The sequence below is a fragment of the Rhincodon typus genome, chromosome 15, assembly GCF_021869965.1.
Source record: "Rhincodon typus isolate 14 chromosome 15, sRhiTyp1.1, whole genome shotgun sequence".
Classification (NCBI taxonomy): domain Eukaryota; kingdom Metazoa; phylum Chordata; class Chondrichthyes; order Orectolobiformes; family Rhincodontidae; genus Rhincodon; species Rhincodon typus.
In genome coordinates, this window is record NC_063346.1 from 2891516 (window position 1) to 2918401 (window position 26886).

Here is a 26886-nt window from a genome sequence, read left to right on the forward strand (position 1 = left end):
CCCCCCCCCCAGACCCCTCTCTTCTCTGCCCCATCGCCCTCGCCCTCGCCCCCTCCTGCACAGCCTCTGCCCCCAACACCCGCTCCCCCACCCTACACGCACCCTCGGCTCCCCACCTCCTGCACCCTCATCCTTGCATTCCCCACCTTAGAGGTCTATAAAGTCATGAGGGGCATGGATAGGGTGAATAGCCAAGGTCTTTTCCCCAGGATAGGGGATTCCAAAACTAGAGGGCATAGGTTTAAGCTGAGAGGGGAAAGATTCAAAAGGGTCCTGAGGGGCAACTTTTTTTACACAGAGGGTGGTGTGTGCATGAAATGAGCTGCCAGAAGTAGTGGTAGAGGCAAGCATAATCACAACACTTAAAAGATGTTTGCACAGGTACATGAATATGAAAGATTTAGAGGAAAATGGGCCAAATGCAGGTGAACGGGACTAATTCAGTTCAATAAATCTGGTTGACATGGACACGTTGGGCCAAATGGTCTGTTTCCCTGCTGTGTGACTATGATGCCTGATGTACTTACCTAGTCTGACCTGCATATCACTCCAGACTGTCAGCAATGTGGTTGATTTTTAACTACTGTCTGAAATGGCTTAGCAAGCTCATCAGTTTGAGAGTAGTTAGGAATGGACAACAACTGCTGGTCTTGCCAGCAGCGCCCACATCCCATGAAAGAATAAGTAAATCTATTTGGATCAATCTGCCACTGCTGACTCCACAAATAACCGGTCCATCCCTTTAATCTCATTCTCTGCCTTCTCTTCAGTACCTTTTTGGAAACTGTTATGGGTTGTCTTTCTGTGCAGCTATGTCTTAACAACTATTATATAAATTTTTTTAAATCTTGTTTTCAATATGGGAAATTTATGTCATTGAATTACTAAGTCACCAATCAGTGGAGATAGTTTCCCCTCACTTCATTTTCAACACCTTGATTAGATTTTCCCTTAACTGCTGTCTTAATGAAAAGAGCTCCATGTTCTCTTATCTCTCCTTACAGCTGCAGCCCCTTGTTCTCGGGGATCCTAATAATTGAAATCAGTTTCTGTAGAACCTTGACTGATTTCTGAAAATGGTATACCCAAAACTGGGTAAATTGCTTTGTATTCTTTAAGGTTACTTAATTCAAATCGTCTGTTAATTCAAATTGTAATAATGCAGAAAAATCTTTTAATAAACTGCTTAATTTGAAATTTTAATCAAATAAATAGCTTTGGTTTAGCCACGAGTGCCTGGTTTGGCATTGAGAGTGCGCTGAACGTTTATTCCTGTGGATTTAGTTCACTCTTGTGCTGTCCGTGGTAAAGATTGAACTTTGTACCAACCTATCTCTACTTGTTTCTAGGTGGATTTGGATACTATCGATGTAAGCAACCTCAACCGGCAGTTTCTATTCCAGAAGAAACATGTTGGAAAGTCAAAAGCTCAGGTAAGAGTCAAGTATCATCAAGAGACTTGATTTGCCTTTCTGTAAATGTGTAGAGCACTTTATGACTATCTGCATTCATGGGTTTATTATATTGTCAAGATAATGATTTTGATCTTTATTTTCTGTTTTTTCTGGAAGGCAGCCTTGGGTTCAAGCTGAGGTGAAAATCTCAATATTTCTCCTCCTCGCAGCTTTCTTTTGAGTTATTTCCCTTCCTTGGGTTGGGAGATTAGGTTGAGGAGATTCTCTGAATTCTTTTGGAATATCTGTCCTTCATCTGTCTCTTTAAGCACCTTCCAGCAAAAAAAAACTTGCCTTTAATTGACACTTTTCAGAGCCTTACTTTTTTAAATTCGTGCTCCCCAACAATGTACTAACAGGACCTCAAACTAAATTGTTTACCTTAGGCCACAGGATTAGAATATGTGGGTGGTTATGGCAAGTTTCAGATGAGGTTTTCAAAGTCATGAATGGTTTGATGAAATAATTGAGAAACTTTTTCCTGCTAGTAAGGTGGGTAAACAGTGAACAGAGAGGCAATCAGAGTTGATTTTCTTAAAGACTAGTTTTGTTTGACTAAGGGGTTTGAGTTCTTAGAAGTGACAGAGAAGATCAGTGAGCTTAGCACATCTGAACTTTCAAAAATGTTTGACAAGTGCCACATCATAGATTAAGAAGGATAGTAGCAGGCAAGTAAGAATAATTGGCTTGGTAAGTGGTAAATAACATACGTGCCACACAGGTGTAAGGCAATGGCCGCCTCCAACGAGGGGATTCCAGCCACCACACCTTGACATTCAATGGCATTGCCAACACTGAATACACCACTATCAACATTCTGGAGGTTACCATTAGCTAGAATCTAAATTGGACCAGCCATATAAATACAGTAGCATTACGAGCAGGCCAGAGTTTGGGAATTATGCGATGAGTAGCTTGCCACTTGACTCCTGAAAGGAAAGCCTGTCCACCAACTACAAGGCACAGGCCAATAGTGTGATAGAATACTCCCCATTTGCCTGGATGAGTGCATCTCCAACAATGCTCAAAATGCTCGGCACCATCCAGGATAAATCAGCTCACTGGTTGGCACCCCATTAATACTTTCAACTTGCACTTCCTCCTCCTCCACTGGTGCACAGCGGCAGCAATGCATTCTGTGGACAAGATGCATCCTGGCTCTTTTGATAGCCCCATCCAAACCTGCAATCTCTACCACCTAGAAAGATAAGGGCAGCAAATATGTGGGTGGAAACATCACCATCTGCAAATTTCCTTCCAAACCACTCACCGTCCTGACTTGGAAATACGTCACTGGGTCAGAATCATGGAATTCCCTCCCTAAGGACGTTGCGGGTCTGCCTACAGCACATGGACTGCAGCGGTTCAAGAAGGCAGCTCAGCACCACCTTCTCAAGGGCACCTAGGCAGGCAATAACTATTGACCAACTAGTGACCTCCACATCCTCTAAACAAATAAAGATCTCATTGCCTCCTGTACTGTAGTGTTCTATGATTTTATACAGATGATGCTGGAGCTGACTACCAATGGGAAAGGTTGAACAGATTTAAGACTTGTATTTTGTTGCAGAGGACGAGTGAAAGAAGTCTTCATTGTCATTCAAAATTGGGAAGTTTTGACAGGGAGGATATACGTTGGCAGAATATTTACACTTATGGAAAAGTTCAAAACTGTGGACCGTAACTAAGAATAAGTAGAGAAATAAGGAAGTTTTTTTTTAGCCCGTGAGGTAAGAATTTGAAACCTTTACCACAGCCACGGTTTCCAACAGCCTTGCAATGAAAGGAAACTCAAATACGTAAGAAGGAAGCAGAAAGATATGCTGAAAGGCTCAAATGAAGCAAGTAAAGTGGGAGGAGACACATAAGGCATACAAACGTTTGTGTTGTGTATTCTACGCAGCATCTGTACAGATCTGTTACTCGGATAAATCTGGATTGTATTCTCTTTGAACTTCTGTCTGATTGGTTTGCAGGTGGCCAAAGAAAGTGCCTTAAAGTTCTGCCCTGAGGCCAGGATTACAGCTCATCATGACAGCATCATGAAGTGAGTTTTATCTTTTATTGGGCCTTGTTGTGCATCACAGAACTTGTCTGCAGAACCATGTGCTTCTAAAGTGGTGGTTGAGAAGCACTTTAGCATTACCCTGAGAAATGGCAGGCCAGCGGTAAATCTGAAGAGTGTCAATATGTTTTCAGCTCTGGTTGTCCAAAGCTCCTCTTCTAAGCAGGCAGTAGCTGTTCCTGACAACTCACTTTTAAAGAAAAACTACATTTTTCTCAACCTTAAGGGCATGTCAGAGTATCTTTTATTTAATCCTGTTGATCTCAACATATGCTTCACCTGGGGTCATAGCATGCTGGTAATTGTGTTGTCGGCCACTGCTTTAAAAATCCTGTGCAGTAGATCGAATATGTAATGATACAACGGATTGACTTGCTCAAGGCCATTTCTAAAGGGGTTTACTGGTTACTATGTTGATGCAGGGTTGAAGTTGCATCTGGGTCCAAACCAGAAAAGGATAGCACAATTCCTTATGGTTGAACAAACTGGGATTTTAACAACAATCTGACAGTTTTTTGATCACCTTAACTGATTTTTTTTTTTTTTAAATTCCAAATCCTGAAACTCCTCAACTAACAGGACTGTAGAGCATCCTCATCCAGTAGACTACAGTGGTTCAAGACACGAGCACACCACTTCCTCAAGAGTGACTTGGGATGAGCAGTAATGTCAACATTGTTAACGACACTCTCAAACCTGAGCCTGAGTAAAAGTTGGCTTGAAAAATTGAATGAGACAGATATAAATCTGTGATCCAACAAAAAGTCTTTTTATTTCCTTAACCAAGATTGCAAATATATACAATGCACAGATCTGCCAGCAAAGGCTGTAACATTTGCGATCTTCAGTTCATTCAATTAAGCAATGAAAGCAGACACAATGTTTTTAAAAAAGAAAGTTGAGAAGCAATTCTCAGCTCAAGTTTCAGTTGTGGTAGTAAGATCTGGATGTAGTCCTGTCAACCTCAGCTTTGTTAGATCAAATAGCCTTATGCAATTCTTGACTGCTGGAGCATGAAGGTATGATTTTGGTTTGTTACTTGCCTAACTGATCAATGAGTTACCTTCTTGATGGTTCAGTTGGCGTACATATTGTCAGTGTGGAAGGGAACCTTTTCGTAGAGGTAGCAGCAGCTCATGCCTGGCAATGCTTGGCATCCTGTGCACAGTTTTTTACCTGTCCCACTTAGCATGCTGCCAATGTCCGATTGTCCCATTAAACTTGCTAATCTATTGGGATGATGAACAAGGCAGTGGAAATTGTGTAGAATTAGAGAGTGATATTTTGAAAGAGCTGTACTTTTTTTTCTTGTTTGTGGTAAACTATTTGAGTACTTTCACTTTTGTTTCCCACAGCCCAGGTTATAATGTGGAATTCTTCAGGCAGTTTACACTTGTGATGAATGCTCTGGATAATAGGGGTAAGGATTTCTGGCATTTAGGGCTCTACTGGTTTTAAGCAAGAGTAATGGATGATTGATAAATGCAAGAGCAAGTAATTACTGCATGCTGTTTTGGCCAGAAAGAGGTGTTTGCTTTCTTGGATCTAGTACCACACACAATAAAATTACAATCTCTAGCAACAGGCCCAACCTCCAGGAACTGGTTTACTATTCGGTTAGATCATGACAGATCTGTACCTGAATCTCATTTGCCCACTTTTAATTTGCATTTCTTGATAACATTATCTAATAAAAAGTTCATTCATCTTCATCATGGGCATTTTTATTGATCCTCAGTTTAGCAGTGCCACCTGTAAGACGATCTTTCCTGCTCTAATTTTAAGATTGTGCCCCCTTGTTCTTGATTCCTCCTCCATTGTTTCCCTGTATATCTACCTTATCAGATGGTACGATCAAACAGCACAGAAGGTTTTTGACACATTATGCTTGAGTCCATTCTTTGAAAATTACTGAGAAAAGTGATATGTTGCTGAAGCTTTTCATTTTGCACTCATCATGAAAAGCAGGCAGAGTTTCCAAAAACTCAACAAAAAAGCAGAGAGGTGTGATTTTTGTGATTAGTAGCAGTTTCCAAACAATCCTATGTGTTAATAGTTACACTAAAAATCAGTGAGATAATCAGTTGAGTGAATTCCATAATCAGCTGTGGCTTACTTGTGCTCACTAGAAGTGACATACATTCATCTGTAGGGGTCTGTTCTCTGACAACACACCAAATCTGTTAAGGGCTTATGCCTTTATTAAATTAACCAGCGGCTTGGGGAGCCTCTATTTCCCAGTTGTTTCCTCCACAACAATGCTTCAGCCAGTCAAAGTTGACTTGTCAGCTAACCAGTTCCCTGTTCTCCTTTGTATAAATTGTTGGTATTCTTGCATTTGTCCTAGTGAGTGCAAGGCAAAAACCTTCAGCAGTATTCAAGTTCTGCATGACCAGTTCTTTGAAAGTATGATTCAATTAATCCTGCTGCTCCACAATTTAATAGCAATACATAGAAACAGGAGTAAAGCACTCCCCTTCTTTAGCCTGTTTTGACATTCATTAAATCATGCCTGATCTTCAAAAAGTCCACTTTCCTGTCTGATTCCGATATTCCTTGATTCCCTCAAAGCCAAAAGTCTATTAATGTCAGTCTTGGATATGCTCAATGACCAAGCATACATGGCTCTCCAGGATGGAGAATTCAAAGTACCACAAATCTGAGCAACCCCCTCCCCTCCCCAAACTTAAATGTTGATCCCTTGCCCTGAGATTATGACCCCCTCCTCTAGATTCTCCAACCCAGTAACTGTGCATCCCAGATCCTACGCAATTATTATATTTTAAATGCCTCAGATTTCCCCATCTCTGCCCCATTCTAACACAATGGACTACAAGCCAAGCTTATGCAAACCCTCTTTGTGAGAAAGGAAGATGTCACTTGCCTTCTCCTTATTCCAGTGCTGGCCCTGACCCTGGGTGACACTAAATGAGCAAGAACCAGGATCGGACCTGGGGCCTGCCAGATCTTCATGACTCAGTTAAGTCAATGTCTTAACCAGTAGACCATTGGAAAAGCAACTTTAATGGTCGCCAGGATTAGAAAATGCCAGCACCAAGAGGTTGTTCAGAATGGGCGCATTGTTAAAGTAGCAAGTGGTGAAGTCTATGCTGCAGTGTTCTGTTGTGCTTTCAGCAAGTGGAACAATTTTTCACTGAGTCAATCTTCCCATGTGTGATTGGTCTGCAAGATCAACAGCTGAATTTTAGCAAGCACCAATACTTTTCAAAACTCATTAAAGGAGCAGCTAACTAGGGGGAGATCAAAATGTGTAAATCTGTATTGGACAGTAATCTCCTCCTTTGGTATGGACATAACTGTCCCTCTACTGCATCAGAACCACATTTTGTGGAACAGTTCAGTATTCTTTCTCCTCTAATTCAAGATAGTTAATCTCTCCCAGTCTATTCCTGGTGTATGCTTTCAGAATAATGAAATACTTGATACATCTTGAATGGATATATCTTGTTTAGATTATGTGCACATTCAGTTGCTTTGTTGTACATGTGCTTTGTGATCAAATCAGAGTTTACAAATCTGATCTTGCTTCTGTTCAATCTGTTTTTGCCAGCTGCACGTAACCACGTGAATAGAATGTGTTTAGCTGCTGACATTCCTCTTATAGAGAGCGGATCTGCAGGATACCTCGGTCAAGTCACTGTTATCAAAAAGGTACTGAAAATATTTATTCTCCAGTTGCTGGTTCTTTTAATAAGAACAACCTAACATTCTCTCCCAAATTTTGAACTTGCCAGGAGGTGCTGAGTCTCACTTGGGTGCAACTGCCATGGATCCTGGCTGCTCGTATTGTCATGTTCTGAGTCAGCGTTGTTCTTGTAATTGTTGAGTTTGAAACTCTCCTTTACTTGTAATTGTATGCATTAGCAGCTTTCAAACAGATGTTTCTGGATAGTGCAGGATCCTCACCATGAGGTTTTATTCATAATCTCATTGTCCCAAGTCCATAGGCCATTTCTTGTTCCCTATTATTCCATGTTTAACATAAGCTGACTCAAATCTGAAAAAGCATAAAATGTCTGAACCTAAAAACTTTCCAATTAACAGCTAGTCTCTTAATTAATGCAACCCTCTCCAAGGATCATAAAAGATCTCCTGTCATGAGTGCTGACACCTCTTCACATGCTGATTCCTTTTGCAAATAACACTGGAGGCACTTTCAGTGAGAGTTTGGCACCTGTCCTGATGCTGCTGATAGTAACATTGTCTTTTTGCAGGGAGTAACAGAATGCTACGAGTGCCAGCCCAAACCAACACAGAAAACCTTTCCAGGTTGCACAATCCGAAACACTCCTTCAGAGCCAATCCACTGTATCGTATGGGCGAAGTACCTTTTCAAGTAAGGAGCCTCAAACATTAACTCTTACTCTCTCTCCAAAGATTCTGTATGGTGTATGGGTATTTCTGGCATTTCCTGTTGTTTCAGAGAAATGTGTGTCGGTCTATGTGTTCGTGAATGCGTGTGTGCATGCAGATGTGTCTAATCGGGTTTCCTCCTGTGCCATGGTAACAACTTGATACTTATCAAAGTCACAAATCATATCCGTGAGAGTGTGACAAAGTTAACTTCTCTTCTCTCCTCACGCTTCTTGAACTGCCTGCAGCCATTGACACGCTTGACCACACCAACCTTGTCCAACCCCTCTCCTCCATCATGTGTATTCCTGCCCACCTACAGTACTCAAGGTGTGGCCTTACCAAGGCCCAAAAAACTGGCAAGTGAGCAGAGATGATGTTGCCAGGTCTGGTAGGCCTGAATTATAGGGAGCGGTTGGACAGAATAGGACTTTATTCCTTAGAACGTAGGAGAATGAGGTGTGACTCTATTGAGGTGTATACAGTCATGAGGGGCATAAATAGGATGAATGCATATAGTCATTTTTTCCCAGGGATGGGAAATTGAAAACTAGAGGACATAGGTTTAAGGTGTGAGGGGAAAGATTTAAGAAGGACCTGAGGGGCAACTTCACGCAGAGAGTGGTGTGTGTATGGAATAGGCTGCCAGAGAGCGTGGTTGAGGCAGGTACAATAGCAACATCTAAAAAAATTTGGATAGGTACATGGATGGGAAGGGTTTAGGGGGATGTGGACCAAATGCGGGCAATTGGAACTAGCTGAGAGGGCACCGTGGTCAGCATGGACCAGTTTAGGCCGAAGGGCCTGTTTCCATGCTGTATTTCTCTATGACACTATGATTCTGTCACCTGGTTCCATTCTTATTAACTGAACTATTACCAGAGAATGTAAGAACTGCCGATGCTGGAGTCAGAGGTAAGTGTGGAGCTGGAGAAACGCAGCAAGCCAGGCAGCATCAGTGGAACAGGAAAGTTGACGTTTCGGGTCGGGACCCTTCTTTAGAAATGGGGGATGGAGAAGGGAGTTCAGAAATAGAGAAAGAAGGGATGGGGCTGGGGAAGGTAGGTGGGATAGTGATAGTTGAGTGCAGGTAGGCAGTGGTGGGGATTGGTCAGTGAGATGGGAGGGGCAGATAGGTGGAGAAGATGGACAGGTTATGTCAAGTCAAGGAGGCGGGGATGAGAGCGAGAGTTGGTAATGGGATGAGGCCAAGGGTGTGTGTTCGCGACAAACAACAACACCTTCCAGTCGCGAATCATTTCAACTCCCTCTCCCACTCCCTGGGTGACATGTCCATCCTGAGCCGCCTCCAGTGTCACAATGATGCCACCCGGAAACGGAGGAGCAGAACCTCATATTCTGCCTCGGGAGCCCATAACCCAGTGGTCTTGATGTGAATTTCACCAGTTTCCCCGGCCTCATCCCGTGACCAGCCTTCCTCTCACCCCCGCCTCCTTGACCTGACGCAATCTGTCCGTCTTCTCTCCCACCTATCCACTCCTCCCACCTCACTGACCAATCCCCATTGCTTCCTACCTGCACTCACCTGTCACCAACCCACCTACCTTCCCCAGCTGTCTGTCTTTATTTCTGAAGTCCCTTCCTCATCCCCCATTTCTGAAGAAGGGTCCCCAACCCGAAATGTCAACTTTCCTGCTCCTCTGCTGCCTGGCCTGTTGTGTTCCTCCAGCTCCACACCCTGTTATATCTTTTACCAGAGAATCTTCTGTAGTGCCTTCAATTCCCACTCCCTCACTGTTTCTGGTGTTTCCCCAAGTATCTATCCTTCACCTCTTGTATTTCTCATCTATATGCATCCCCTCAGTAACATGATCAGAAAACACATTTTTCGCATGTATGCTATCAACAGCCAGCTCCAGGATAGTGCATGGCATGGAGGAGCTTGCAGATGCTGTCGTTGTCATTCTATATGGTAGATGTCACAGGCCTCAGAGGTGCTGTTGGAGGAACCTTGGTAAATTGCTGCAACGCATCTTGTAATTTCCAAATGTGGGGTCCAGGATCTCAAGTGGGGTCATGAGCTGATATTGTGGAGTTGATCTCAAAGGTATCAACTGGTTGCCATGCAGCTATGACACTCCCCTACCCACCCAAGCCCCTCCTGTTCATTTCAGTGGGGCCTTGAGAGATTTTGAGTCACTGGATCTTTCTGATAGGGAAGGGACTTGACTGGGATTATTTGGTCCATTAAGCATACATTCCTTTGATTACTTCCCTCCCCCTCTCACCATGCTTTCTCCTCTTGCCCAAGCTCCTTGTTTTTTTCTTGTAGCTTTCAGTTTACATTTAAATGTTCTGCTTGGTAATCTTTAATGGGAGATGATTTGCCCATTGGTGTTGTGCACAGCAGGGGCACATATTACTCTATATGAATGTATCTGTCACAACCAATAACATCCAGAGTGTTTGTGGTTTGTTCTGTCTGCAGCCAGTTGTTTGGAGAGGAAGATGCTGACCAGGAAGTATCACCTGATACTGCTGACCCAGAGGCTGCCTGTAAGTACAAGAGTGACCCTGGGACAAGTTCACCTGAATTTAATCCTAATTAAATGAGTGTAAAGGGATGTTGTACAATGGTCGAGTGAGCCTGATTCCATTACAAAGATGGAATGTAGTTCCGACCTTTAGTTGGAATGTAATTCCAGCAAGGAACTAATTCCTGTGCGTAACTGGTAAACATCAGTCACAGGCAATCACATTGACTTATTTTACTTTCCAAAGTTACTTTAAAGGAACATGTGCATCTTGCAATTTCTCTCCTTGCTCGAAAAGCTGATTAGGTTGAGGCTGTCATTTTCCTGAAGAGATACGGCTGATGGGTAACCTAGTATAATCTTGTAAAAACAGGTTCAGTGAGTTAGGAGTAGATGTTTCAACTTGAGTGAGTCCAGAATTAAGTTTCAAATATAAATGTTTATTCGTAAATCTCATAAGGAATTCAGAAGAAACGTCTTCACCAACAGAGTGATGAGAATGTCGAACTTGATTGAGGTGACCATTATAACTGTTTGCAAGGAGAAACAAGATAAAAGCAATGAGGAGTGAGAAATAAGATAGATATTTAGAGCAAGATAAAGTAGGGTGGGAGGTGGCTTGCATGGAGCCTAAACATCTAATTGGCCCGTGAATTCTGAATTCTGTGTCTCCTGAGTTTGTTTCTAAATTCTTCTGGTTTATTTTTATTTGCAACTGGATCAGTCGGTACATTATTTAATCAAAAATTTAGATTTCTGCTGTTCAGACAGTCCCACTTTGATTTTCTTATTGAGACACATATACTGTTCCACAGACTCCTAATATATTACCTAGTGATTGTTGGCTGATCCTCCATCAGAGCCGTTCCAGCTGAAGGAGAACCTGTCCTTGTGCATAGCTGTCACTGTTCATTCAGGCACCCATGGAACTTCCAGTGGGGTCACCAGATGGAGATCAAGCACAGGAGCCTTGACTGCTTTTTTTATCACCACAACCCATTCTTTCCCATCCGCTACATATCCCCAGCTTATAGTATGGTTGTCGCACATCAGCCACTAGTATCAAATAGGCCATGAGAGTCTGGGATGAGAACCTGTCGTCTTAAGGTCTCAGACACACTGGGTGGGTGACCTGAGCCATTGCAATTCTGTCTGTATACGCTCTTGTCCTATTATTTGTTGCTGAACTGAGATTCTGGGTAATTTGTTGTAATTCAGAGGAACTGTCATGTTGAAGTCTTGTTCAGTTCACTGTCTCTACAGTAGACTGCTTTAGGTATGAAATTATGCCAACAGTTTAACTATAGTGACCTGCCAAAATGTGAAGTATTAAAATGCCCGTTGTTTTGAAACATGACAGTAGTGATGAGAGACTTCAATTAAGTGCTGAGACTGAAGAAGTCAGATTTGTTACTCCATCCAGCAGGAAAAGTTAATTATAAGCTGGTTTTTAACAAAGAGATTAATAATGGTTTGGAATGCAGTGCCTGAAAGAATAAGACAAGCAGATTCAATGATAATAGGAGGAGAGGGACTCATTGAACTCTTTGAAAGAGGCAACATAGGCACAATGGGCAAAATTAGAATCTTCTGACTGAGTCTCTGGACATTCCCTTTGGTGTTCAGCCACTGAGCAGTCTGTTTTGCATCAAGACCTGAGACTGTATTATTATTCAGCATTTGGGATAGGCTCCATTTTTGTATAGATTGAGTGCAATAGGTTATATTTGATGTTTAGAAGAATGCTTCATTGAAGCACTCAATCCTCTTATAGTTTGATAGAGTAGATGCTGGAGAATTTAGATCTAGGGGTCTCAAACTAATTGGTAAGTCAGTTGAGATCAAGATAAGAAATTTTCATTGAAGTTTGTGAATGTTTGAAATCTTCTACTCCAGAGGGTTGTGGATGCTCAATGGAATCATAGAATCCCTACAGTGCAGAAAGAGGTATTCAGCTCATAGTCTGACTCTCTGAAGAGCATCCCACCCAGTCCCCGTAACCCTGCGTTTACTGTGGCTAACCCATCTCGCCTGCACATCCTTGGACACTGCATGGTAACTTTTTAGCATGGCCGATCCACCTAACCTGCACATCTTTGGACTGAGTGTGGAAACCGGAGCACCCAGAGAAAACCCACACAGACACGGATAACATGAAAACCACACAGACAGACACCCAAGGCTAGAATTGAATCCGGGTTCCTGGCGCTGTGAGGCAACATCCAAACCTTTGAACAACTATGCTGCCCCTTCATTGGTGTATTCAAACCTGAGATCGATAGATCTTGAGAAGCTCATGGAATCAAGGAGTGGTGGGATTGGATGGAAATGAAATTGAACTAGATGTTCAGACATGGTCTTCTCAAATGAGGTTTTGTATAAAATCGTCATAGTCCTACCACATGATAGGACTGCTCTGTCATTAGAGATGACTAGTGGTGGTTTAACCTGAGGGTCATCGTGCCTCGGGTGAGTAGAGGTTGAGAAGGAGAGTCCTTCATAGTAAGCAAGTCGCCACGCTGTTTCAAGTAAGAGGGGTTGCCATGGGTACCCGCATGGGCCCTAGTTATGCCTGTCTCTTCGTGGGGTACGTGGAACATTCCTTGTTCCAGTCCTATTCTGGCCCCCACCCACAACTCTTTCTCCGATACATCGATGATATCATCGGAGCTGCTTCCCTCTCTTGTCCGGAATTGGAAAACTTCATCAATTTTGCCTTCGAGTTCCACCCTGCCCTCACTTTCATCTGGTCTATCTCTGACTCCTTCCTTCCCTTCCTTGACATTTTTGTTTCTGGGGATAGACTGGCCACTAATATCCACTACAAAGCCAGTGACTCCCACAGCTATCTGGACTATCCATCCTCCCACCCCACTTTCTGTAAAGTCTCCATCCCTTTCTCTCAGTTCCCCCATCTCCGTCGTATATCTTCAGATGAGGCCAACTTCAACAAGAGAGCCTCCGAAATGTCCATCTACTTCCTCAACTGAGGATTCCCCAGCTCCATGGTTAGCAGGGCCCTCAACTTGACCCATCTCCCGCACTTCTGCTTTCACCCCTTCCCTTCCCTCCTACAACAGCGATAGGGTTCCCCTTGTCTTTACCTATCATCCCAGCAGCATCCATATCCAGAAGATCATCAGGTGCCATTTCTGCCATCTCCAGCAAGATGCCACCGCCAGACACACATTCACTTCCCCTCCCTTGTCCGCCTTCCACCGGGACCATTCCCTCTGGGACACCCTGGTCCACACATCCTTCACCCCCCATATCAAAAGGTCCAAACATACCTTCCAAGTGAAGCAACACCTCACCTGCACTTCCCGGAATCTACTCTACTGTATTCGTTGCTCATAATGTGGTCTCTTGTACGTTGGGGAAACAAAGCATAGACTAAGTGACAGATTCGCAGAACGTTACGTTCTGCTCGGAAAAAAGACCCTGAACTACCTGTTGCCTGCCAGTTTAACGCACCACCCTGTTCCCTGGCCAACATCTCTGTCTCTGACTTGCTGCAGTGTTCTAGCAAACATGAACGCAAGCTGGAAGAACAACACCTCGTTTTCCGCTTGGGGACCCTACAGCCCTCCGGACTCCATATTAAGTTCAATAAATTTAGAGCCTAAACTCTCCCATGTCCCAGCCCCCTCCCCCACACACCAGGCCTTGTTACCACGCAGGCTGCTATCACACACCACCTCTTGTTAGTCACTAATAGTCCCCATTAACAACTGTTCACCCTCCCAGCCTGATCGTTATCAACTCTTTCTGTCCAACTGCTCTTCTGTCTCTTTGGGCTTTATCCTATCATTTACTCCCTACCCCATCCCCCTTCCCCTTTTTTCTGCATATAAACTGACGTTTTCCCAGCCACCACCAGTTCTGAGGAAGGGTCACCGGACGCAAAACGTTAACTCTGTTTTTTCCTTCACAGATGCTGCCAGACCTGCTGAGCTTTTCCAGCAACTTTGTTTTTGTTCTGCGCTGTTGATTTTGCTCTGTATTGGAAAAGCAGCTGTCCAGCTAACTGAACCTCTGCTTTTGTATAGGATTGCAGACACAAAGTGGTCCAGAAATGTGAACCCAAATCCCATAACAGCAATTAGAAAATGTTAACTTATTTAATTAAAGTAAATCTTTTTGTTGAAGCTTTTAATCTCGCACTCATCAGAATAAATAACAAGAATACCAATGTTAAGAGAAAACACCACATATACTGTGAGGAGAGTGCTGATTAGCTGCCAAGTGGTTTTTGATTGATTGGTAGAGGTGTTGCCACGGAGAATGTACCAATTAGATGACTACCAGTTAACTGTCAAGTTTTGTTTAAATTTAAACCAGGCAGGTTGACTCTGCAGTGTTTGGAACCAGGTGGACCTTGTTCACTACAAGGTCCTTGATTGGGGTTGTTAACCCGGGCCAATCAGGAGGCACTGGCTGACTGAACAGGAGATCTAGAATCCCCTCAGTTGAGGACTGACTCTGAGCTGGCTGGCTACAGCCAGTGTACTGTGCACAAGTAAATAAAGGGTGACTTAGTGACGGGATGTCAGAACGTGCGCAGTGATGTCACTCTGGACAAGACATCGACTAGATGATGGCAGTCATCTATATTGTTTAATTTCAGTCAGGTGCAGTTAGTATGAAGTTATTTCAGTCTGGACAGACAGACTTGTAGGTTAATATATGTAGCTTCCAATTCACCCAAGTGCCACACTGTAAGTCCAAAAAGTGATTCTAAATTGGTTGCCAGTGTGATCCTCCGCACACTCTATTATTTTAAATAATAAATGCCAGACAGAACTCCAACGCAATGTTTTTGTTTCCAGCAATGCTAAAATAAATCTGGAAATAAAAGCTAATATTAGTAATAGTAATCATGAAACTACTGAATTGTGGTGTAAACCCATCTTGTTTGTTAATGTCCTTTAAGGAAGGAAATCCATCATTTTTGTCTGTCTGACCTATACATGACTCCAGACCCAAAGCAATGTGTTTGAATCGTAATTGCCCTCTGAAATAGCCTAAAAGCTATTCATTTATATGTATTTGCTCACTGCCACCTTCTCGGCTATTGGGCTGAGCAAGAAATGCTGGCTTTGCCAGTGATACCTGTGAATGGATTTTAATAAAAGATGGTTTGGAAGAGGCTTGAGGGCCCAAATTAGTTTACTCCTTCTATTTGCTCATGATCTTGTATGTCTTAAGTATATTTCCAAATTGCTTGTTGGTAGGGGAACTGTCGGATGCAGCAGCAAGGGCAGGAGCTTCCAATGAGGACGGTGGCATCAAACGTGTATCTACAAAGGACTGGGCCAGATCCACTGGGTACGACCCAGTAAAAATATTCAACAAGGTACAGGCGCAAGTCTTTTTCAGCCCATTGTTAGTCAGTGAACAGTCGATGCAGCTGTAGAGGATGTAATGCATTTTAATGTTGATGGTAACTGATGGGTTTGAGAGAGTAGAGTTTGTAACTCAGAACCTTTGAATGTCATTCTAAATATTTAGCTTTGAATATAATTCTAAATATTTAGCAATGTGGGAAATACTAACTGTTGCAAAGCCATGTTTGGCTATTACCATCCAATTAATTTTTTCATTGAAACCCCAGAGATATCTCCCCTGCTCAGAATCCTATGCCACTGTTTTATTTAACATGTATCATGATCCTGTCTGAGCCACGATGCTAGTGATCTAAAAAGGGTCTTCAAAATGAGAAGGAACTTTGATTCTGTAAATTCGGGAGCTGATTCCATCTGTCAATGCATCTGTAACTACAGCATGTAAATTTCCAATAATCCGAAGGATTGGAATTGTTGGATGGAGAAATGTTGCAATCCACCGAGTTCACCTTTCTCATTCTAGTCAGTTGCATGATATAGCAGGTAATGGAATTGTTGACTAATCATAGCAATCACTGTCTAGCAATACTCCATTGAGAATTGTAAACATTTTCCATGGGGCCTGCAGAATAATGTGAAGATGAGAGTAGGGAGTGACTGTGGTCACCAGCTGTTCAGTGCACTGGGCTGATGGTATCATTGTGACTGCCAGATGATCAGTACGGTGTAAGTTTCATCTGAAGGTGGGGTTGGGCAGGACAGTGTGAATGGAGGAGTGCTGAAAGCTGCAGAAATGTAAACACTTTTCCTTAAAGAATCGTTGGAACCATGCCTTCAAATGGCAATTGTTAAACATTATTGAGATTATAATTTAGATGCAAAGTATCCATGGTTATTAATTTATTTGAAAAAGATTTATTCAAGTAAAAATGTTTGAGAAACACTGAATTTGCCATCAATTGCAGGAAATCTGCCACATGACTCCACATGCTCTACAAAATTAACTACCCTCGAAAAAGACTGAGCATATCAAGTCTAATCAGGGACAGTTAGGGCTGGGTAACAAATTTGGTCTTGCCAGGAACGCCCACCTACCCGGAAAAAAAGATTGTGATCTGTTAGGTTACAGCACCCCTTGATGGGGAGCGTAAGAATCAGCCTGCTCCCAATCTCTGCACGTATATGAACATCGCAAAGACACACAATTTGTATAGAATCATAGACAACACACAGCTATGTGGGTACAGTAAAGAAAGAGTTACATTTGGTAATGCCTTTCACGCATTTGGATATTCCAAATCACTTTACAATGTGTAGTCGCTCTTGTAAATTAGAAAACCTGGCAGCTACTTTGTATATAGCAAGGTTAACCTGTTTTGGTTTTCATTAATAAATGTTAGCCAGGAGAGAACTCCCTGATGTGTTTGAATATTGGCATTGGTCTTTTTTATATCCACCTGAGAGGACAAAGAGATTCTCTATCTGCTTAACATCACATTTTAAAGACAGCGACTCTGGTTGGTAGCAGTCTCTCAACACTAGAGGTAGAGGGGTTGACCTGAAGTTTACATGTTTAAGACACTGGACTCTCAAGTTTTGTGACTCAGGTGAGTGCTGCCCACTGAATTGAGCCAGCACAAACAGAGATCAGATGCAGTGTCGCACTGCTCCTAAAATTGAGATCAGTGAACTCAGCAGTGACCTAGGGTTGATCTTGAACTACTAACAGTCCGTGTGACTCAGTATCACACTAGCAGTAAGCCATCAACAAAATGGAACGTTACTGTTGAAAGTTAACAACAACAGGCAGTAGTTCCTTTGATCTGTCAATACTTTGAAATCTTGAAAATTTTTACACTGTTTTCTTAGCTTTTCAGGGATGATATAAAGTACTTGCTCACAATGGACCAACTGTGGCGCAGGCGGAAAGCACCAGTACCATTAGACTGGGCTGAAATTGAAAAATTTGGTAAGGCTACAATTGGATCAAGGTTTGATTTTAACTGTGCTTTCCTCTCTTCACTTCTTCATATCTTGAAAGCATTGATTCCTGCCAAGTGCTCTGCCATACCTTTCCTCATGTGACAGCCTTGGCAGTAAGTGCAGTTCCACCATGAAGCACAGAAAAGCTGAGAGAATTTTTACATGTGCACATCTCTAGGAGGTTCATTTGAAAGTTTACAGCACAGAAGGAGACCTTTTGATCCATTGTGACAGGTGGCCCAAATCAAGAGCTATCCTACCTTTCTGCTGTTTTAGCTCTTGGTGCATATTGCTGTTATGTTACCTCAAGTGCTTTTCCAAATCGTTTTTGAATGAGATGAAAGTTTCTGCCTCACCACTCTCTTCAGGCCGAGTTCTGAGAAAAATATTCTCCTCAACTTCCCTCTCATTTCCCTGTGTTCTGGTTATTGACCTCACTGCACAGGAAATTCAGGCCATCCTACGCATACTGTCTCGGCAGCTCATAATTTTATATGCTCAATTTGATCTCCCGTCAACCACATCTATTCCAAAGATGGTGATCTCAGCCAATCTAACCTGCCCTTATCACTAAAATTTGCCACTGTCGTAAATCTGTACGCCCTGTATAATCTGATTGTAACCTTCCTGTAATGTGATCAGAACTGTACACAGTATTCCATCTGTGGCCTAACTAGAATTTTACACGAGTCTAGCATGACCACCTTGATCTATACCAGGGTTGTGCAACTTTTCTGCATAGGGCCACATTTTAATTTCACTATCAGTCAGAATGTCAGTGAACACATTTCAGAACGATGAGGTTTGCTACTAGAGAAATTGTGAATTTCAGAGGTGATAAGTGCAAAGCTGCAAATGAATCATTTGTGTAAGTAGTTAATTAAAATGACTATTTAAAAATGCCATTCTATAAGGCTCATTAAAACACTTTATTTTCCTTCTCAGTCATGAAGCTGATCTAGAGACAGACAGACTAGACGCAAAGTCTTGATTATGGGGGGGTGGGGAGGGGTTGGGAATTCTGACTGAACTGTAGGATTGGATTTAATTCATACTAACCTTGGTTAGCCTCTGAAGGGGCACACTTGAGCTGTCTTCAGCGGAAGTCACATGAAAGTGCAGCTGGAAGTGGGTTGCCTTTCAGGCTGGGATTTCCTCCTCTTCCAGCCTCTCTTGTTGATAGGATTTCGTGACGGTTTGTGGGGACAGCTATTGAGTTTGAGGTACTTGTCTCTGGGCAGCTCCATTGAGCCCTCCAGCCAATCACTCACCAACCAAGTCCCCTTCAAAGGCAGCACCTAGAGATAACCAAGCTTTTTTTTTTAAAATGTCATTGGGGTTCTGTGTTTTAGCAGAGTAACAACAAGCTACATAAAATCAGAAAATCTTAGGGCTGTGTAGGCTGTGCAGACAATGGTGGGCTCCGTGCTACAGCAGGATATGGAAGCTGTGAGAATGTTTGTTTGGATATTGCTTAGCATGAGCAAATACAGTTGTGAAGGAAACTGGAAACATCAGCTTTTTTGTGAAAACAGTTATTGGAAGAGTATGACATCAAGGATTTAAAATTAGGTAAGAATGGACAGCAAGGATAGCAGATTGTTTCCAGTTGGAACAAATCTCAAGTTAGCTGTGGCAAATACCCTGAAAGCTGATGTTTCCCGTTTCCTTCATAACTATTTGCTCATGCTAGGCAATGTCCAAACAAATACAATATGTATTCAATATTGTTCACATTTCATCCAGTATGCTCCAGATATCACTGGTGTCATGGGACTGTCTTTTAAATGCTGTTTAGTATCTTGATTAAAGATACATGGCAGAGTAATATATTCTTCAGAAAGTTACAGTCATTCTCAAAGTATATAATTACAGAGATAGTCATAAGGATGTACAACTTGGAAACAGACCCTGTGGGGTTCAAATCATCCATGCCAACCAGATATCCTAAATTAATCTTGTCCCTTCTGCCGATATTTGGCCCATATCCCTCTAAACCCTTCCTATTTGTATAACCATCCAGATGCCTTATCAATGTTGTAATTATACCAGCCTCCTCCACTTCCTCTGGCAGCTCAATCCGTACAGGCACAACCCTCTGCGTGACAAAGTTGCCCCTTAGGTTCCTTTTAAATCTTTTCCCTTTCACCTTAAACCTATACCCTTGTTAACTAAAAGCAAAATACTGAGAATGCTGGAAATCTGAAAGAGGAATTGGAGAAATAGTTGGATATGTTTGATCAACCAAGTTGATGAAGTCAAATTATATAGGTTCAGAGACTGCAGAAAGAAAAATCAAATGGTTAGTTTTATTAATATAAACAAAATCCTTGCCAGAAGGATTGCCACAGAGTCTGCTAACTACTAACCAATCCAAGTGAGTCCTTGGTACAGAATACCAGAGAATTACCGAAAGGAAGCCTACTTAGAAACCTATGGCGAATTCAGCACGTTGTCATTATCTGCACTGGAATGCAGATATCACTTATGCCATGATATTGGTTTTACTTTGTCCTAAGCATTAAATCTTAACAGAACGATGACAGCGGAAACCTCATTGTATTAGTGTGACTATCTCTAATTAGAACAAAGAAAATTACAGCACAGGAGCAGGCCCTTCGGCCCTCTAAGCCTGCACCAGCATGCTGCCCATCACAACTAAAACCCTCTACCCTTCCGGGGACCGTATCCCTGTATTCCCATCCTATTCATGTATTTGTCAAGACTCCCTTTAAAAGTCTCTATAGTATGTGCTTCCACTACCTCTCACGGCAGCGAGTTCCATACGCCCACCACCCTCTCTGTAAAAACATGTGTTGTACATCACCTTTAAGCCTTGCCCCTCGCACCTTAAATCTGTGCCCCCTAGTAATTGACTCTTCCACCCTGGGAAAAACTTCTGACTGTCCGCTCTGTCCATGCCCTTCATAATCTTGTAAACCTCTATCAGGTTGCCCATCGACCTCCGTCGTTCCAGTGAGAACAATCCAAGTTTCTCCAACCTCTCCTCATAGCTAATTCCCTCCATACCAGGCAACATCCTGGTAAATCTTTTTTGTACCCTCTCCAAAGCCACCACATCCTTCTGGTAGTGTGGCGACCAGAATTGAACACAATATTCCAAATGCAGCCTAACTAAGGTTCTATAAAGCTGCAGTGTTACCTGCCAATTTTTAAACTCGGTGCCCCGGCCGATGAAGGCAAGCATGCCATATGCCTTGTTGATTACTTTCGCCACCTGCTTTGCCATTTTCAGTGACCTGTGTACCTGTATACCCAGATCCCTCTGCCCATCAGTACTCTTAAAGGTTCTGCCATTTACTGTATATTTTCCATCTGGATTAGACCTTCCAAAATGCATTACCTCACATTTTTCTGGATTAAACTCCATCTGCCATCTCTCTGCCCAAGTCATCAAACGATTTATATCCTGCTGTATCCTCTGATGGTCCTCATTGGTATCTGCAATTCTACCAACCTTTCTGTCATTCGCAAACTTACTAATCAAACCAGTTACATTTTCCTCCAAATCATTCATTTATGTTACAAATAGCAAAGGTCCTAACACTGATCCCTGAGGAACGTCACTAGTCGCAGACCTCTGTTCAGAAACACGCCCTTCCACTGCTACCCTCTGTCTTCTATGACCGAGCCAGTTTTTTTAATCCATCTTGAAAGCTCACCTTTGACCCCATGCGACTTTACGTTCTGTATCAGTCTGCCATGAGGGGCCTTGTCAAAGGCATTACTGAAGTCCATGTAGACAACATCCACTGCCCTACCCTCATCGATCATCTTCGTCACTTCCTCAAAAAAACTCAACCAAGTTAGTGAGACCCGACCTCCCCTTCACAAAACCATGTTGCCTTTCGTTAATATGCCTACTTATTTCCAACTGGGAGTAAATCCTGTCTCGAAGAATCCTCTCCAGTAATTTTCCTACCACTTATGTAAGGCTCACCAGCCTGTAATTAGCTGGATTATCCTTGCCACCTTTCTTAAACAAAGGAACAACGTTGGTTATTCACCAATCCTCTGGGAACTCCCCTGTAGCCAGTGAGGATACAAAGATTTCTCTCAAGGTCCCGGCAATTTCCTCCCTTGCCTCTCTGTGTTCTGGGGTATATCCATCAGGTCCTGGGGACTTGTCTACCTTAATGTTTTTCAAGACCCCCAATACCACCTCCCTTTTGATCTCAACATGACCCAAACTATCAACATACACTTCCCCAGATTCATCATCCACCAAGTCCTTCTCTATGGTGAATGCTGACACAAAATACTCATTTAATACCATGCCAATTTCCTTGGCTCCCCATATAAATCCCCTTCCCTGTCCTTGAGTGGGCCAACCCTCTCCCTGGCTACCCTCTTGCTCTTTATTTATGTATAAAAAGCCTTGGGATTTTCGTTAATCCTGTTGGCCAATAACTTTTCATGACTCTTTTTAGCCCTCCTGACTCCTTGCTTAAGTTTCTTTCGACTTTCCTTGTATTCCACCCCGCTTTGTATGTTCCTAGCCTTGACAAATGCTTCCTTTTTCTTTTTGACTAGGCTGACAATATCTCTCGTTATCCAAGGTTCCCTAAACTTGTCATACTTATCCTTTATCCTTCCCAGCAACTTACAATCGAAAGCCTCCCACATACTAGATGTTGATTTGCCCTCAAACGTTTTCAGTTCCTGCCTAATATTGTTGTAATTAGCCTTCCCCCAATTTAGCACCTTTACCTGACAACTACACTTATCTTTATCCATCAGTACCTTAAAGCTTGCTGAATTGTGATCACTGTTCCCAAGCTGTCGACCACCTGGTCAGGCTCGTTCCCCAGAACTTCTTAAGTAAACCCTTTGGTTGTGTTTAAACCAAGTCAGCCTGAAACCTGCTTACTGAATATTTCCTTACAGAAGCTTAATAAGCCATATATTATCCTCAATTGTCCCAAATACATTTGCATGATACATATTGGTACTGGCTTCACTTTTATTAAACTTCTCTATGATTTTATCCACTTCCTTGCTCTGCAGAGTGGTCTTTAAGCTGAAGATTAAAGCTTTTTCTCTTTTTGTTTAGAGACCAGTACATCGCTGCAGCATGCAGGGGCCTCACAGGCTGGCCTGAAGGACCAGCAGGTTCTGGATGTGAAGAGCTACGCTTACCTATTTGCACGGAGTGTTGATCACCTCAAAGCCCGTCTGGCTGAGAAGGGAGATGGAGGGGAGCTTGTCTGGGACAAGGTTAGACTGAGCATATCTAATATCATTTTCTTAATTTAAAACAATGTCTTAATTATTTTCAGGAATTAACATTAATTAGAGGGAATGTTGAATCAGAATGCTGTCATTAAGACCTGAGTTAAAAGTCAGTCCAAAGTAAGAATTGCATATATATGGCACATTTCTTGACCTCAGAAAATTGCAAAGCACTTTACAGATTCAAAAAAAAATACATTTGCAATACTGTCATTGTGCAATGCAGGCAGCTAATTTGTATACAGCAAACTACCACCAGTAATACAGTGATTATTGGATATTTGTTTTGTGATGTTTTTAGATGAATAAATATGTGCCAGAACACCAGGGACAGCAATAGGTTTCTACCAAAGGTGTCACAGGATCTTGTACAGCCACCAGAGATGACACATGGGGCCTTGGTTCAACATTTTATCTAAAAGGCAGCACCCTCACTATTTCACACCAGTACCACACTGAGATTGTTAGCCTAGAACTTGGATTCATGGGTTACAAGCTACCTCTGACTGTAAGGTACTAAGTGAAGGCATCCAGAGACATGTGAATATCTTAGTGGCACTGTGAAGCAGAGTAATGAGTCTGTGCAGCATGCAAACAGGAGCAGCATTGCTTGTGATGCAGCCCTGTCAGGCGATTTTGAGCATGGTATGAAAATAAAAACATATCACAAGAATAGGCCACGTGACCCATCAAGCCTTCTCCACCATTCAATAAGATCATGGCTGATTTGAATTTAATCTCAATTCTACATTCTTGTATATTCCCAATAACCTTTCATCCCTTTGGAATCAACAATCTATCTACTGCGGTCTGAGAAATATTTGAAGATTCTGCATTCGATGCCTTTTGAGAGAAATTCCAGAGTCGTTCAACCTTCTGAGAGAAAAAAAACCTTTCCTCATCTCTGTTTCAAATGGGCAACTCCTTATTTTTAACCTATGCCCTGGTTTTAAATCAGGCAGCACTGATTTGAAATGTTCTAGAAGGGGTACATATCAACTGTACTGAACCCAGAACTTGTCACATACTTTGAGAACTATGGCTTTGTATGCTTTGAGTTTTGTCTATACTTACTCTGGTTGCTCCCTACTTGTTTATAGAATTGGCTGAATTCACTGTTTGCTTTTGAAAGCCTGTTGTCCACTTCATTGTCTATGGGCCATCAGATGAGATGTACATCCCAAGGAGGTAAATTGGCAGCTTTCAGCTCAGTTCCCTTGGTGGAGGTCTATATTCTTTTGGGAGGGCAGGCTGATGCAGGACTTCAATCTTTAAACAAGATTTAGGTAAAAATAAAATACACATTAAATAAAAGACATAGATGAAAGATAATATAGTACGTATTTTACTTTGAATATTTGTGCCTCTGAAGGAACATGCATACATGATGTGCAAAGTCATTGTTTCCTTCATTGATCATGTTTGCAGGATGACCCCCCTGCTATGAATTTTGTGACTGCAGCTGCCAACCTACGGATGCACATCTTCAGCATGAATATGAAGAGCAAGTTTGATGTGAAATGTAAGGCTTGCATGTTTAAATTTTACTATAGAGATGACACAGGCAGGATCCATTCAGTCACAGTATTGCTAATATACACTTGAACTCCATAAGTCACTGGCCAGTTTATCTGCAAAAAGGAATCTTGCTGAAGTGTCTCCTGCTTTGCTGAATTGCTCAGGCCCCTTGTCCAACCGTTGTCCTGTTCTTAAGCCCTCTCTCAGGATCCAGAAATCCTGAATGTGAGCATTACATTGAGTAGACCACGAATAATGCTCTCAGGTGCCAGGTTCATTCCTTTCATTCTTTAATCCTTTGAGCTGACTATGTTCAGTAATTCTGCAACCTTCTATCCATTTCCACAAGCTAGAGACTACAATCCCTAAAGGATTGTGAGACACAGAACTGGAGTGAGCCAAGTGCAAGTGGTGTTTGTGAGAGTAACCTTTCCAGCAGATAGTCCTGAGGAATGAACTTGTGTTTATACAAATTGAAAAGCAAAATATTGTAGATGCTGAAAATCTGGAAGAAAAACAGGAAATATTGGAAATACTCAGCTGGTCTGACAGAATCTTTGGAGGGAGAAACAGAGTTTGCGTTTCCAATCAAGGACATTTCTTCAGAGCACATTTATATAGCACCTTTCACATTCTCAGGACATCCAAATTGCTTCACGGAGAGTTTATTATTTTGAATTGTAGTTGCTGTTAGTTTATAAGCAAACATAATGGATCATTTATATTCATGAGAGTTCATCAGTGTTGGTGGTATGTTAGCTGAGAGGTAAGTATTAATTGCACCCAATAAAGATACTAAGCCGGATTGGCAGTGGCTGGCATTGGACCAAATAATGTGCGTGTGCTGACTCTTTGATAGATGATCTAATTAGTCCCCTATTGAAGGTGACTTTAGTAGCCCTGAATTAGTAGAAGTGTCACCCGTGGTTCCCCTTCCTGTCTGTCTGGTCACCCTGCCTATGTGGTCGTTCGTGGGTTTTGGGTGAAAACAGGGTTGGATGCAGTCATTGCTGAAAGCTTTCGATTAAAGGCAAAATACCGCGGATGCTGAAAATCTGAATGCTGGAGAAACTGAGTCATACCAGACGTGTAATGTTGACTCTCTACCTCCTTAGGTTGTTGTACAATTTCATGTTGCGGTATTCCAAACAAAGTAAAAGAGTTGTGATATCCTGGTCGATAGTTCAAGACTTATCCCTCAACTAACAGCAAATCCGATTTTCTGTTCATTATCGTATTGTTCATACAGCACAGAAACAGACCTTTTGGTCCATCTCCTCCATACCAACCAGATAGCCCGAATTAATCTAGTCGCATTTGCCAGCATTCAGCCTATGTCCCTCCAAACCCTTCCTATTCATATACCCATCCAGATGCCTTTTAAATGTTGTAATGTACCAGTCTCCTCCTCCTTTCTCTGGCAGCTCGTTCCATCATGCACCACTCTCTGTGTGAAAAAATTGCTCCTCAGGATCCCTTTTAAATCTTTCCCCTCTCACCTTAAACATATGCTGTTTAGTTTTGGACTCCCCTACCCTGGGAAAAGACCTCGGCTATTCACCCTATCCATGCCCCTCATGATTTTATAAATCTCTCAATCTCCGCTTCTGACGTTCTAGGGAAAATAGGCTCAGCCTATTTAGCCTCTCCCTATCGCTCAAACCATCCAATCCTGGCAACATCCTTGTAAATGTTTTCTGAACCTTTTCAAGTTTCACAACTTCTTTCCTATAGCAGGGAGATCAGAATTGAACGCGGTATTCTAAAAGTGGCCTAACCAATGCCCTGTACAGCCACAACACGACATCCCAATTCCTGTACTCCATGCACTGACTAATAAAGGCAAGTGTGCTAAACACCGCCTTCACCACCCTCTCAACCTGTGACTCCATTTTCAAGGAGCAATGAACCTGCACCCCAATGTCTTTGTTCAGCAACGCTCCCCAGGACCCTACCATTAACTGTGTAAGTCCGGCCCTGGTTTGCCTTATCAAAATGCCACACTTCACATTTATCTAAATTAAATTCCATCTGCCACTCCTCAGCCCATTGGCCCTTCTAATCAAGGTCCTGTCGTACTCTGAGGTAAACGTCTGTGCTGTCCACTACACCACCAATTTTGGTGTTATCTGCAAACTTACTAACCATGCCTTCTATATTCATATCCAAATCATTTTATATAAATGATGAAAAGCAGTGGACCCAGCACCAATCTTTGTGGCACACCGCTGGTCACAGGCTTCCAGTCTGACAAGCAACCCTCCACCACCACCCTCGGTCTCCTACCTTCGAGCCAATTTTGTATCCAATTGGCTAGCTCCCCTGGATTCCATGTGATCTAACCTTGCTAACCAGTGTACCATGGGGAACCTTGTCAAACTCCTTCCTGAAGTCCACAT

General features: G+C 42.5%; 1 protein-coding gene across 1 annotated transcript in view; it reads left to right on the forward strand.

Moving 5' to 3' along the window:
• Positions 1-1074: 1074 nt before the first annotated feature.
• uba2 (ubiquitin-like modifier activating enzyme 2) overlaps positions 1075-26886 on the forward strand; it is a gene marked incomplete at its 5' end in the record, with an annotated part of 51114 nt that continues 25302 nt past the window's right edge. The window contains 11 exons of the mRNA XM_048605941.1: positions 1075-1095; positions 1350-1433; positions 3431-3501; positions 4875-4939; positions 7091-7191; positions 7755-7876; positions 10343-10410; positions 15623-15744; positions 17603-17702; positions 22791-22954; positions 24398-24491. Of these exons, the coding sequence (XP_048461898.1) occupies positions 1075-1095; positions 1350-1433; positions 3431-3501; positions 4875-4939; positions 7091-7191; positions 7755-7876; positions 10343-10410; positions 15623-15744; positions 17603-17702; positions 22791-22954; positions 24398-24491 (1012 nt within the window). The remainder of the gene's footprint in view (positions 1096-1349; positions 1434-3430; positions 3502-4874; positions 4940-7090; positions 7192-7754; positions 7877-10342; positions 10411-15622; positions 15745-17602; positions 17703-22790; positions 22955-24397; positions 24492-26886) is intronic.